The 15,793-nt window shown below is 36.7% G+C and overlaps 2 protein-coding genes across 2 annotated transcripts in view; one reads left to right on the top strand and one right to left on the bottom strand.

Annotated features, from left to right (window-relative positions):
* The first annotated feature begins 2,005 nt into the window (after positions 1-2,005).
* Positions 2,006-3,053, top strand: LOC128991451 (probable tyrosyl-DNA phosphodiesterase). Its single transcript, XM_054414341.1, has one exon. It carries the CDS (start codon positions 2,048-2,050, stop codon positions 3,029-3,031), a length of 984 nt encoding a protein of 327 aa, XP_054270316.1. The 5' UTR covers positions 2,006-2,047; the 3' UTR covers positions 3,032-3,053.
* LOC128991449 (protein phosphatase methylesterase 1) overlaps positions 2,910-15,793 on the bottom strand; it is a 34,179-nt gene continuing 21,295 nt past the window's right edge. Inside the window, exons 6-9 of the mRNA XM_054414340.1 lie at positions 12,549-12,759; positions 11,914-12,088; positions 6,708-6,858; positions 2,910-4,136 (exon numbers count right to left, since the gene is read on the bottom strand). Coding sequence (XP_054270315.1) covers positions 4,115-4,136; positions 6,708-6,858; positions 11,914-12,088; positions 12,549-12,759 — 559 coding nt within the window. The 3' untranslated portion in view covers positions 2,910-4,114. The remainder of the gene's footprint in view (positions 4,137-6,707; positions 6,859-11,913; positions 12,089-12,548; positions 12,760-15,793) is intronic.

Here is a 15,793-nt window from a genome sequence, read left to right on the forward strand (position 1 = left end):
TACATTTGACAATTAATTGGGGGTTTATAGTGTAATTCAAACTTTCTTATTCTTATTCTGTGTGCTTATGATCCATGAAAAACATTTATTCGAAATGAAAACTAGATAGAAAACAAGGTATTTCATTGTATGATGGTAGGACTTTGGATATGTTAAGTTACACAACAACTTTCATTTTCTTTGCTTTTATATTGTGTCACCTTTTCTACATAACTAAGGATTATTATTTAATAAATGTTTGAAGTTTTTCAACAAAACCTCAAGTGTCAATATCAACTGAAATAACATATTCAAAATTTAAGAATCTTTAGGGACCAAAATGATAACATTACACCTTAAAACAAACATAACAGCTAGGTTTTTTCCCATAGTATAGTTTTTAAATCACGGTTTATTTTTGTCTCCAGTTTAGGGGCACATAGTATTTCATTTTTACCTTTATTTAGATAAAGCCTTACTAGAACACAGACACATTATGGTGCATAGTTTTTAGTTTGTGATCAATGATGAGTGTTGTTTAAAACAGGCTTGTAGAGGGGAGAGTTCTTAAATACAGAAAAAGTCCTCTTTGCCTTAAAGACTTAAATCTTTTTATATTTTATAAATAGAGAGTGGACCTACAGCTTGAGTTTGTCTATTGGCCGTGAACCTAATAGAGCTTAAAACCTTTCTCAGGACCAGGAACCTACATGTAGTAATCAAAACCATGTTCACAATTTGTGTTTTGACATGTGATTATCACTGAGATCGTTGTTTCAAAACAAGAGTATTACAACAGGTAAAAGTATGTAAAAATTTTTTTAAATGCAAAATTTAAAAATACAGTAGAACCTTGATAACAAGACTCTCAAGGGGATTGTAAAATAAGACTTGTTATCAAGGTTGACTTCTTATCCAGGTTTGTAATAACTGTGATTAGAGGTAAAATAATTTTAAGGGGATTTGAAAATGACACTTGTTATCAAGGGGGACTTGTTATCGAGGGTCTTCTTATCAAGGTTCCACTGTAGATGACCTAAGGATATTTGAACCAAATACTTAACACAACACTTTTAACTTTGAGAACATTTTATTCTCTACCATCTCAATGTTCAAATTTTTCGCATGTAGCATTGAAAGAGAAGGTTTAAATAAAGAAAAATATTAAAATATAAATTTCGAATTATAATAGATTGTCTACAATCTAAAATATTCCAAACATCTTTTAAATAATAGCTAGGCGTAAAAAATATACTGTTTTTTGTTTATAGGAAACCCTAAAATACTACATTGCTGTTAGCAACTGAATCCAACAGAAAAAATTAAGAAGTAATCGATTACGAATCCCTTTCATCCCTAGTATTTCATATCGTTCACAAATATTAAATAAATACTTAAATAATAAAGATTATCAGGGCTGTGCGAATAGTTCGAAAAACTAATCGAATCCGAATCTTCAGTTGTCATCCATGGATGGATCCATCTCCATCTAATCACGGCTGGAAGTAGCCGAGACAATCTCGACAACGGTCCTTTGGCAAAGAGAGAAAACAGTTCCTCAGGGTCAAGAAATGATTCTGGAAACAACAGTTCTAACAACAACGATATAAAGAAAACTATGGCCACCCAATCAAGCATCCCAGTCAGTAGTGAGGAGCACCGTAGACGCATGCAAGAATCCCGCAACATGGGAGAGGCCATGAAGTACATGCATGAGGCCAAGAAACGCAGCCAAGGAAAGATCTGTGAGAAGTTCAAGGCCGCTAGTCCATACAACTTCTTTCTTACATCCATCACGGATTCAAAGAAAACACATACTGAGCCCCTGTCACTGTTGATGCACGACATTTTAGACCCATCCCTGGGAGACTTGGAGTCCTCACTCCAAATCAACTTCATGGTAGAGTTTGGATGGCTGGTGGCCCAATATCACATTGCAGGGCAGAGGGGGAAACCATTAACATTGTTGTATGGTCAAATGGATGTTGCAAACCTTTCCCAATGTTTTCCCAATGTTACAGCAGTTGAAATTAAATGTATATCACCATTCGGCAGTCACCATACTAAGATGTGTGTGCTGGCGTATCGGGACAGCAGTGTGAGAGTCTGCGTACACACAGCCAACCTCGTAGAGTCAGACTGGGACAACAGAGTACAAGGATTGTGGTTGTCTCCTCTGTGTCCTGCGTTGTCTCTAGACGCTGACTCTGCGGCAGGGGAGTCTCCCACAAACTTCAAGCAGGACTTGATGCAGTACCTGTCTGCGTACCGCCGCCCGGAACTGCAACCCTGGCTCGGGAAATTGCGTCGGGCCGACTTTTCAAACATAAATGTGTTCTTTGTGGCGTCAACCCCCGGCTCACACAAGGGCGTGGACAGAGACAAGTGGGGATTGCCCAAGTTAGCAGGGCTGCTTTGCACACACGCACGTATCGTGCCTCGTAGTGACGCCTCGCCACGCACCTGGCAGATCATTGTGCAATGCTCCTCCATCGGCAGTCTCGGACCGCAGCCCACGTCTTGGTTCTGTGGTGAAGTCAAATCAGCGATGAGCAACGGGGTGGGGATGGGAGTACAGGCGCCACCTCCCATCAGACTGGTTTATCCCAGTTTCGACAACGTAGCTGCTAGTCACGATGGACTGTTGGGAGGAGGAGGTCTACCATACTCTCGGAGAACTCACGAGAAACAAGAGTGGCTGAAGCAATACCTTTACCAATGGAAGTGTGACAGCAGACATCGTACAAAGGCAATGCCCCACATCAAGACCTACACTCGTATATCCCCAGACTTGTCAGAACTCGCCTGGTTTCACCTGACATCTGCCAATCTGTCCAAGGCTGCGTGGGGCTCCACCACTAAGGCGGGTGCTACCATCATTCTGTCCTATGAGGCGGGAGTACTATTTATTCCAAAGTTTGTGACAGGAACACTCAGTTTTCCAGTCAACCAGATAACCGGTGGCGCTCAGGAATTTCCGATGCCTTACGATGTTCCACTGACTCCTTACACTTCAAGTGACGTGCCTTGGTTCATGGACAACCTGACATAGTGCACTAACATCTTGAGCTTTGTCTATTTTGCATATACATTAAATTAATTTGTTATGAGTAATATTTCATTTCATCTTTTTAGAGATTCGATTCGGATTCGAGAACGAATCTACTGTTTCTAACTGGATTCGGATTCGGAATCGATATTCGAATTTACTGGTAAGAGATCCGGGTTCGGATTCGATATTCGAATTTCTTGGAAATAGATCCGAGTTGGGATTCGATATTCAAATTTACTAGATTCTGATTGAATATAATTTTCAATATAATTTTTTAGACACTAAAAAACTACTTGTGCACTCCGATTTGCTGTTGACTGGTTCATGTTAGGAACCTGACCAACTTGGTGTTAGGTTTTAGGAACATTAGTGTAGGTCGCATTTGAACCCTATCTTGGCTACCAGTAAACTTAACCTCACAGTGTTAGTTGTTACTTGTAATGCAGACATAGGCTTGTGTGGAGGATTAACACCAAGGTGTATAATAGGCTGGGCCTATGTTTTAGACTACACAAATTGGTAGTCCATCACTTTTAGCAGGCCTAGGTGGTATGCCTAACTTATGCCCAATTTTTTAGTTTCAAAACTTCAAATAGGTAGGCCTAAGTTTTATAACTTTTTTATTTGGCCCATTTCAAGAATTTTTTTAAGCAATTCCCTAAGTTATTTCAGCCCCAGAAAATGTGGTCTAAAAATGTGAAAATTGGTACTGCTGACTTTCCTCGGATTTGGATTCGACTCTGAACAGGTTTAAATATTCGGATTCGATAACAGCTTTAAATTTCAGATTCGGATTCGATCCAGGTTCGATAATGGCTGTAAATTTGAGATTCGAATTCGACCCAGATTCGACTCGGGATTAATTAAAATATTCGGATTCGATCCGGATTCGATAAAATCTGTACAGCTATGATTCGGATTTGGATTCGAACCAAAATTTCTGGATTCGCACAGCCCTGAAGATTATCAAAACAAAATTAACAAGTAAAACTTCAACCAATTTTGTTCATCACATAGTGATAATTTAATACTAATATACAGCTCTCAATACCACTTTTTTCCACTGCTCTTTGTTCCTATGGACTAGCAGGAGGGCATGGTATGGCTGAAAACAACAAAACACAATGTACAAAACAGTAAATTAACAGAAAAACATAACATCAATAAACAGCATTACATAATCAACTATCAACCCTGGTTCATGTTACGCTTGTATTTTATTATAATTGAACTAAGCTACTATAAGCTCTAAATCTGGAGTATTGCTTACAACAACATATTAATGACAGTCGTAAAAATCTTGAATTACGTGTGCAGAGCTTAGAAATACACTTTCAAAGGATTTTAGCTACCCGTCAAAAGGATTTCAATTGCATGTTGAATTACACGAACATAAGAATTGAATCACACAAAGGACTTGAATTGAAGGGACATAGGGTTTTATTTACAAGTACACTAGATTTGAACTAGTACACATAAAAACATCGAATTAATTTAGACTAGTTATCATATTATTAACATAGTAGCTGTGCGCCCGTTCTACGCACGGGGATCTTATAGTAGTCAGTTGAATGTAACAAAAATCACACAATGTTGGGTTTTTGGACATTTGTAATTTTATTTCTTAAGTAGGTAGGCCATGTATTCTATGGAAAAGTACCGGTATCAAGGATTGTCGTCGAAAAGGTTGTTACAGTATGAACAATTGGGTAGGCATACGTACCCAAGAGATGGACTAGGGGCCTATTGGCTGTATGGTCCAGCGATTGCAGCACACGGTGAGTAGACACAGAAAGTGACACATATTGGAAAAGCGAGTTTAGCATCATCCGTAAACCTTTGTTACAATCACCCACTGCAGTCGTGATTTTTACTTTACACTTTACACAATCGCAATTACACAATCGCCGTCAATGAGTGGAGACCTTGTTTGTAAGCTATTGGCGACGATCATTAAGTGTCCCAGCCCTATACAACACTGATTCAAGGTCTTTTTTCTGGTTATCAAAACTCAAGAACAATTTTATACACAAACAATTTCTGGTTCCTGACCTGGATGATGCCTAGTTATTTAATTTCATTTACGGTTACACTATAATATTGCACTTGTGATTAATTAAATCTGTTATGTAAGAGAAACGTTTAAGAAAAACGTGTGGTTGGGGTTTGCTTTCAAAACGTGATCGGAAATGGTTGCGGTATTTGTAAACAAAATTTGTAGGTCTAAACATATCAGTGACAGCTAGAAAAAATAATCTTGATCCGAACAGCTGTTCATTATTTCATAGATGATTATGTGATAAAAATTGTAAGAAAACTTTACAAAAATCGTACGAAACTGCATTTTTGAACGTCCGTAATTTTATTTACAAAGTAGTGAGGCCATATTTTAATTGCTTAAGACACTCTCAGCAATCCAATGAATACATTAAAACGACTTGGATCTTGATAGGTACTCTCGTTTTCATGGAGAATATTGTGTAAAATGCCATCTTGAGTGTTACAGACAGACAGACAAACAGACATAAATAGGAGATAAGACTTGTTTCTGCTTCTTTAATGTATAACGTAAAAATAACCTAAAAATATATAATTCTGAGCAATGTACAGACAAAACTCTAATTTTAAAACGTTTTTATTAGCTCGCTTTCTTGTCCGGAACAAATTTTGAAATCAATTTTATACTAACTTCCCGACGAGCTAGAGACTTGAAACTTGAAACATAGCTGACAAATGGAAGACAATGCAATATTATATAATTTAATTTTCATATTTCCCTTGGGCTACGCCCCATAGGCTTGTTTTTATTAAATCGCTTTCTTGCAAATTCTGATACTTCCCGATGAGCTAGACACTTGAAATTTGAAACATAGCTCATAAATGGATGACAATGCAACATTATATCATTTAATTTTCATATTTCCCTTGGACTACGCCACATGGGCTTGTTTTTATTAGCTCGCTTTCCTACAAATTTTGATTGAATTTTAAACGAAGTTCCCGATGAGCTAGAGACTTGAAACTTAAAACATAGCTCACAAATGGATGACAATGCAATATTATATCATTTAATTTTCATATTTCCCTTGGGCTACGCCCCTTTGGCTTCCAAATTTTCCATGTTTACATTTTAAAAGAATGTTAACATATATAAATTAATCTAAGTCAGCTGTAAATACTTAAATTTGACAGTTAGAAGAGCAGTGGTTACGAGGTACAGGTTCTGCTCCCGAGATATTCTAAAAATATAAAACAATCATTTCAAAGTATAGATAAAACATCTGATTACAGATAATAAGGTTTTGAGTTTTGGTTAAGTATTAAGAGGCTATATAAAATAGATTTAACATATTTACACATTAAAGACTAAAACTAGATAATAATTTATAAATACAAATACTTTTTAAAAATGCCACGTTTTTAAACGCACTAAAAAGTATAAAATAATTTATAAAATGTTGAGAGAATGAATACTTGTAAGATTTAAAACGAAAAACGTGGGGCGCATGCAATAGATCATAATAGTTCAATAGGTGAAGTTAATTGTAAATCAGCATGCACCCCACGTTTTTCGTTTTATAACTAAAATAACCTAAAAATATATGATTCTGAGCAATGTACAGACAAAACTCTAATTTTATTTATATAGATAGATAAGAAGTGATATAATACTTACTTTAACCTGTGCTCGCTCTCCTTTGCCGTTGTGAACTGGTTGCGTATGAGGAAGGCAGCCACTACATTGGCAACATCTACAGGCAAGTCCTCATGGACAGCATGGCCACAGCGGTTGTGAGCGCTGTCGAACGTGTGCATCTCAAATTTGCCTGAAACACAGCTCCAGTGTTAACTATTATTATTACCTATTGAGATGGGGACGCCACCTCGATGCGTGTTTTAATTCAAAATGAGTGGGAATGAGAAGATATGTGTAGCTTTGTTATTGACTAAGATTCTGAACTTAGGCCTGCTATGATTTTGCATAAAGGTAAGACATTTTATCCAGAATTTTGTTTAGTTACTAAATCCTACTATTAACAAGTGTCCATTATTAAGTCTTCTTTTCAATATATTTTGCAAAGACAAAAGTACTAGAACCGCAAGGACTATTTTATTTCTTCGGTTTCCAGGCATTCCAAAAGTGTATAGGACCTAAAATGGTGATGAACAAGACAAATTTCATTGTTCACTTTTTGCTACTGCGGCAAACTTTGGAATGTTAAAAAGAACTTAGAAAATATTAGGGGTCTGCGGGTCAGACTTTTTTGGTTCGGGTCGGGTCGGGCCAATAATTTTGGTCCTCGGGTTTCGGGCCAAAATCGGGTCGGGCCAAAAATTATTAATTACCGGATTTTTTTTTTTTTTAAACTCCTATCTGTGTTTATAATATTACTTGAAAATAACATATGGAAAAACATTGTATTTATGTATATTATTTCATGTTCATAACTTATTTACAGCTTAGGAGTTGCCTCAACTGCAAGAAAGAAGAAAATAATTTTTTTTATCAAGCCATTCTTTCCCATTTTCATAACTGTTGAAATATCTAAACAGCTATATTACAACAAGTTTGTAATGGAACTTAATATAAATGGATCATAAACAAATCAATTAACCTTATCACAAGTTTAGGGCCTGTGGCTTCAAGACTGCAAGCAAGAAGAAAATAAAAATTCTATGTTTCCACCATGCAATATGAATCATTCATTCCCTGCCTCCTAACCTCCTCTCACACTTACAATAGCATTATTAGTTACATCATCATAAATAAAGAATTATCTATTATTGGCATTAGTATGCCTACAGCTTTACATAGGAATTATTTTTTATAGGGCCTAAAATAGTAATAGACTAAGCAACATGACAAGTGGAGAACTCATTGAAGAAAAGATATTGTGTAAACTAATTTACTATAAAACTCTAAAACAATAAATAACACACATACATTGTTTATGGTATAGTTATAGTAAAGACTGTAAAAATTGCATATCATTTCATACACAGTTATAGGCACAGTTATAGGTATTGCAAGAGATTAAAATCCTAAAACAACTGATTTTAGCTAATAAATGAAAAGAATTAAAAATCCATAAACTCAAGTCAAACAATATCACAATTATTAGGTACCCGAAAAGGAACTCTTAATATATAGAAAATTATATTAAATCAAGAGAAAAGAAAGTTAAATGCTAATTTGGCAACATAAGCAGACAGCAGAGACATTATAGTGCCCTAATTAGCAACACAACTCAATGTTTTTATACTGTAAGTCAATGTTTTTGAAACTGTAGGGTCTTTTTCTCGGAAGGAAGGGTAGTAGAATGTAAACAAAAAACCATGAATCACTCTCACAGCCGGGCCCGGGGACACTCAAGGTTACAGACCCTCCCCCTCCCCTCCCCTCCCATCTTACACAACCCGAGCCAGGCCCGGGGACACTCAAGGTCATAGACCTTCCCCCTCCCCCACCACTATTATGCCACCCGGTTGTTCCAATTGCTGACAAAATACAAGTAACAAAACAAGGAAGTAGAGACAAAAAGATATATTTTCTTTATTCAAAAATATAAAACTGTTACAGATAATTTCCAAAGAAATTAATTCATGGTAGTTTGTGTCTTGAAAATATTGTATTGGATCTTAGAAATATCTTTTTTGAAACTCAATCTAACTTAAGAAAAAAATAATTTTACTGATGAAAACTTTCATAAAATTATAAAATATTTAGGCCTAACCTCTTTGTAGACTTGTTGATACTTGATACTTAAAAAAAAAAAATTAAATGGTGACCATAAAATGCCGAACCAGACGATCAGAAGTGTTGTTTTGTTTTGTTACTGAATGACAAAAAGGACAATAGGAAAATAAAAGAACAAGATACAGATCTGTACACTATATCAGATATTTCTTTTGTTTATAATTTATTATATAAATAAAATACTAAAATATAATTTAAACTAGGTATGGAATAAACAATAAATAATTAAACTGGTACCTCTGGATAAATAGTCTTTCTTTTGACTTCGTTTTCTTTGCACTGTTGCGTCACGGCTTTTGTTTTGTCAGTAGACGACTGGCTCTGGCTAGTGACAGTAAGGCAATAATTGCTCTGTTGTGTCTTTGTTCTTAAACGTGAGCAAACTTAATATTTAATTCTAATTTTAACATTTTAATTCCTCTGTAATAATGTATATAAGAGTGTTTCTTTGAAAATTACTTATTATAACTTTAAAAATAGCCTAATAATTATTTTTTTTGGCCCGACCCGATCTTGGCCCAAACAAATCTCTGACCCGACCCGGTCTCTCGGGCCTTCCGCTGGCCCGACCCGACCCGAAAAAATCGGGGACCCGCAGACCCCTAGAAAATATTGAGGTCAGTAGGCTAGACTTTTACTTTAAATCTAATGTAGAAATCATTTTCGTCAGCGCGGTTGTTTAGACATCATAATCGTCTTCCGGGGTCATGTAGACATCATCATGGTCTTCCACGATTGCGGCAAATTTCTTATAATATCCCGCGATCTAGTAGACATCTCAATCGTACCGCAGTAGAAATGGTATTGCCGTCTTGCGCGCAATAGGAAAATTATCAGGATTGCGCGATCTTTGCAGTCAAGTCGGGTAACGGTAACGAAATAGACTTTTGACAGTCGATTCTTGATACAGATACCAAAGTCCAAGTATCGGTGGTATCGAGAATCGACACAATCCTAATTGAAATATTACAATCAGTTTATATAATATTGTCAATATTGTCACAATCTTTCACATATTTCGGTTAAATTGTGAACATCTTCCACGGTCACGGCAAAAATGTGAGTTTTCTGTGGTCATGGTGTAACGTGCCGTTTTTCCCGCTCGGAATATATGCGCTATTCCGTAGTTAAAGCGGGAAAGACGTCACCAACTCTCGCCAGCGGATCGCTCAAGTCGGCGTGCTGGGAAGTTTCCAGGGTTCAGATAAAAATAATGTATTTAATTAACTCAACAACCTAGCACAGGTACAGATTTGGATTTACGCAAAAATGTAGTGTGAATCAGGTGTGAACTCAGTACCGGTAACCAACAACGCTACTGTACCATCATCATCGTTCACACCTGGGAACAGCTAATTAAATTAAATTTAAAAACAATGAAAAACCATTCAACGAAATTTTGTAACAACTTAATGTTGCAGTTTCGTCAACCTCAACACTTAGAATATTATTACTAGCTAAATAGTGAATATACTTAGCGTGCTCCACCCGACCTCGTGTTTGAACGACCTGCAGAGACGGGTTCATTTTTGCCCGCTTTGCCGCAGCAGGTCAACACCTACTGAATATCCCGGCAAAATATCCGCTATAACCCCGTCACCCTCAATATATATTGTAAACACAATATTAAACGAAATTTGTATCCCTAAAACTCTTTATTGCCACCCACGGGAGCCCTAGCATACGCTAAAGCGGACTTATACAAGTTCTAACACCCGACAAAGATCCTACCGTGAGTTTTACGTCTAAAATAATAAAATGAGGGTTTATCGCTAAATAATAAAAAATAATAGTACACACTATTAAGATAAAGCCGGCGAATTACCTGTATACTCCAGGGATCTTCACTGACACACTAAAGCACACGTTTAGCAAAATCACTAAAGTAATGACTCTAACGTCTTAACTCTCGTAATCGCAGGATTAGAATGTCGTCGCATCCCTAGCCCACAAGGGATCTCCACTACTTCCCCCTCCCTAATCCTCTAGGGATGGGGAATCAGCTGATTCACTTCCCAGCTGATCGGTGACGTCACAAGTTCAAACTTGGCGCTGTCACAACACAACGCCAAGACAGCCGACTAGTAGTACAGGTTATGTTGTTAATGTTGTTATGCACCTGCGCCGACTGTGAAATTATACGCAGAACTTTAATATCATTGCTGGTTTAAACAAAAAGTATAATTTCCACCCGTGACGTGTAGCTTAGGGTCCGACAAAGTGTATTCATGTTATGTACGTGATATTGTATTCGTGATCGCGGTTCACCACCCTAGCCTAAACAACAACTTTGACCGTACTTCCCAAAGGTGTATATTAGGTATGGGGGGTTACCCGGAAACGGTTTATCACTCGTTTTGTACACAACGATGCTATACTGTGACTTGTGAATCTCAACAATAGTGTCTTTAGTGATTTGCCAAAAGTGAGGTTATCCCTACTTCAACCCTAGGATAGGCCTAAAACAGCCTATTTACCTTACCATGATAGGTTTACCACTATCACCAACCAGGTAAGGAATAGGCCTACTGATAATTAAATAATAAATACAAAAACTTAACCCCTCTATAATTTTGACCCATTACAATGGTAAAATCAAAATCATCTACTGTGGACAGGGCAAAATTGTAAACAACATCTGCAGACACCGAGCATTACTGTGGACATCTTCTACGGTCTTGGGAAAATCGAGAACATTTTCTGCAATCACAGCAACATCATCATGGTCAAAACCGGCCATGTTAGCAGACGTTTTCTGCGATCAAAGAGTGAAAGCTCAGCTCAGCTCAATCAGGTCCGCGATTGGTTAAAACATTTTTTAGCTAGAACTGACCCAAGGCCACACTAAAAAAACAGGCCGTAATGCTCGTCTAGCATGACGTCACGACAGAAGACGGCAATGACGTATTTTTGCCGTTTGTGATCAGCTGCTTGTTTTAATCTTTTCATGGAAAACAAAAATATAACCTCAATTACGTCATTGCCGTCTTCTATCGTGATGATCATGATTGACGAGCATTACGGCCTGTTTTTTTTAGTGTGGCCTTGACTGACCTCTCAGGCTAACTGTTGTCCCAACTAGACCCGAAATTACTCGGGCCCTGCAGACCCCTAGTAGTATTACCTTGCATTTGACCAATTGTGAGGTCTGTATCCAAGCGGTCCAGGCTAGCCAGCAGCAGGAGCCTTGTAGCTCTAGCTGTGAGGAACTTCTGAGACAATCCCTGGAACCAGCCAGACCAGTATTGCTCAGTGGCCTTCAGGTCTATTCTCCATGTGTACTGGCCTCGTCCTATGCCCTATATCAACACAATAGATGACAATCAACACTGTCTAGCAGCAGAAACCCACTAGCTGTAGTTTTTAGGTCATAAGTGAGGTTTCACAATACAATTTCAAGTTAATGGTTGGTTGAACTTTCAGTTAACAAATCTACACAGATAACATTGCAACCAATAGAAACTTACTAATAATTAGAAGAGGAACGATCTTGCTTTGAGGTTAAGTTTGTGTTAAGTTATGCATTGAAAAACTGATAAATTTATATATAAAAATCAAGATCTGCATTCTACATTTATGGACCCATGCCTATCAATAACGTTAAGGCAGAATGTCACCGTGCACATAAAATAAAGTAACACTTTTTTTTGCTGTGGATAAATGTGTAGACAACAAAAACAAAAACAACGGTACGTGCACCTAAAGTGCAAGTAGGCCTAAATTTATATTCGACATAAATAGGTCATGATCAGTTCTCACCGGTAGTTTGAACGTAGCTTCCTCATCCTCTCTGATAGCATCATCTTCCAGTGCAACCTCCTCGTCACAAGAGCCCCCGCCATTACCTCCACCCAATGTATTGTAGTTGTCCAGCTCTGCTGTGGCCGTCCGACCAGATCCGACATTCTTCAGTTGCCCCGCCATAGACACCTTGGCTGACTCCACGTTGCGTAGTTGGCCGTTCTGTAAACTGATTGTTGATTGTAAACAAAGCTCAGAGTCATACTAACAAAAAATGTTCTATTTTACAAAATTGTTTAGGGGTGTGCGATGCATTTAAAATGCATCAAAATTTCGATTCGATTCGATGCATCTAATCGCGATTCGATTCAGCAAGCATCGAAATCACGATGCATCGATTTGGCCTCGATGCATCGAAAAAGACCGATGCAGCGGTTAACTCCCGATGCAACGATTACGTCCCGATGCATATTTAAAACTAATTTAGGACTCCAAAATGAGTTTTAGATAGGGAAGTGTCAATTATCGCTACCACCGATACTCGGACATTGCCGATACTAGGAATATCGGTATCAAGAATCGATTGCCAAACATCGATTTCGCCGATACCGACAGCCGACAGGGATGGATAGATATTTTATTTAACATTTATTTATTTGATATCTATTGGTTTAGTAATCACGCTAACAACTTTAGTAACCAACTTAGTACACTATTTAGTTCAAAACAGCTAAAGGTTATTTTCAGCTGTTCTCTCTGCAGGCAGATGATATTGCACAACACAATACAATCTACATTTCAAGATGTCAGACAGTCAGAATTCAGTCTCAGACAACCGGCGTGCGAGTGTCCTCAACACGAAATTATACTAAAAAATGTCTGTATCAATAAGTCAGACCTTTAAATGTATTATTTTTATTTTTAGAGCAAAATAAATAACCTAAACTTGTCTAAATGTTCAGTTTCATCCCTGCATTACGCATCATTAGAAAAATTCGATTCAATTACAACATCGAAGTCAGAGGGTTATTCGTATCGTAATCTACAACGCAGTGCGCGTGCGTGATTGGCTAAGTCGCTATGACGACACACAGTTGCCGTGGCAACCTACAGTGCGCACTGAGCTCTGCGCCTTGTGTGTGAGGGAAGATTATACCAACAAACTATTTCAGGAATTCCATTTTGGGACGGATGAAAGATAAGGAAGAAACAAAAAGTGGTCACGTGTGCAAATGTAGTGGTCGAGACAATAAGGCTATAAACGAGTATTGTCGCGTCGTTGTTCCTTGTTTGTTTACTTTTTCATATTCCCTATCAAACGCCCTTATCTGCTATATCTCTCTCCCCCTCTCTCTCTAGCGATGTACTGATTAAACAGATTGTGGTTGACGACTTTTCTAATTAAGATTCCCTGTGGTTATTTTAGTTCAATCAATCCCATAACCTTTCTATCGTTTATCAAAATAATTAATTAATCTGTTTTGTATTTTATTTCCTTTAAACCAACCCCTATTTACCATCTGTATTTTATAGAATAAAATGTTTGTTTATAAAGTTTGACTGGCCTCACAATTTTGTACCTATTTTATTTTGTATAAAGTAACAGATACTTTGATGATTATATATATATATATATCAATAAGTGCTGCGTGCTGCAATGAATGCTTTTTATTATCAAAATAAGTAATGAATTATACATTTTTGATAATACATGGGTAATTGAATGGGTCAGTCCATGTCAAATCAACACACCTATTTTACCTCACCATCTTAGATTTTGATGAAATTTGGTACAGAGGTTACCTTTATGAAGACTTAAAAAAATATCAAATTTCAACTCAATATCTCAAACGGTTTCCAAAATACGGCCATTTAAAGTTTTAAAAAAAACGGTCAAAATCGAGCTGCGGTAAAACTTCTAAACAGTCATTACTCGTCCACTGTTTAAGTTAGAAACATGGGAAAGGTGTCATTTTTTAGCTCTTTTTATGCCCTTTCTAATGATATACAACACATAATAGGTTATGACAACAACATTTTTTTCAAATTCAAAAATAAATTTTTAAAATAAAATATTTTAAAAAACGCATTTTCGATTATTTTCTAAAAAATATATAAAGTTGTTCATGTTATCAGTAATGTGTACACTAAGTTTGGTTATGGGATTGCAATGGGTTCATGGTTAAAATAATTCAAAACCAACGGTGGTTTGTCTAATTTTAAAACGTTTTTATTTGCTCGCTTTCTTGTCCGGTACAAATTTTGCAATCAATCTTAACCTAACTTCCTGATGAGCTAGTGACTTGAAACATAGGTTACAAATGAATGACAATGCAATATTATATTATTTATTTTTCATATTTTTCTTGGGCCACGCCCCATGGGCTTGTTTTTACAGTATTAGCTCGCTTTTGTGTCCGATAAAAATTTTGCAATCAATTTTAAACAAACTTCCCAATGAGCTAGAGACTTGAAACTTGAAACATAGCTCAAAAATGGATGCCAATGCAATATTATATCATTTAATTTTCATATTTCTCATGGGCTACCCCCATAGGCTTGTTTTCATTAGTTCGCTTTGTCCGGTACAAATTTTGATATCGATTTCAATCTAACTTCCTGATGACCTAGAGACTTAAAAATTGAAACATAGTTTACAAATGGATGAAAATGCAATACTATATCATTTAATTTTCATATATTTCTCTTGGGCTAAGCCCCATGGGCTTCCAAAGTTTCCATGTTTACATTTTGAAAGAATGTAGCCGAAATATATCAATTGAAGTCAGCTGTAAAAACTTAAATTGGACAGTTCGAAGAGCAGATGTTAAGATGTACAGGTTCTGTTCCTGAGATATTCTAAAATATTTAAAACGAGCATTTCAAAATAAAGATGAAACATCTGATTACGGATAGTAAGGTTTTGGTTATGTATTAACAGGCCATATAAAATAGATTTAACATATTTTACACGATAAACTATTTAAAATATTTAACATATTGTCTAACATACACATTTAACATATTTACTCTACGGAAACACTGTGGCACTATTTCAAATCATGACTAATCCAGTATGTTGTGATTATTTGAACCTACAAAACAGTTGCCGGGTAACAGCTGTTTATATTTATTTGTAAACATAGTAGTTCAAAAAGTCTGACATTGGCCCACTTAAAACACTCTGGGGCGGAGCCGTTTTGATGGATCTGCACCAAACTTCACACAAACCATCCTTGAATAATGCTTAATAATGCCTGAAG

The sequence above is a fragment of the Macrosteles quadrilineatus genome, unplaced genomic scaffold, assembly GCF_028750875.1.
Source record: "Macrosteles quadrilineatus isolate MER2022 unplaced genomic scaffold, UCM_ALF_1.0 Scaffold_4__1_contigs__length_99947679, whole genome shotgun sequence".
In the NCBI taxonomy this organism is placed as follows: Eukaryota; Metazoa; Arthropoda; class Insecta; order Hemiptera; family Cicadellidae; genus Macrosteles; species Macrosteles quadrilineatus.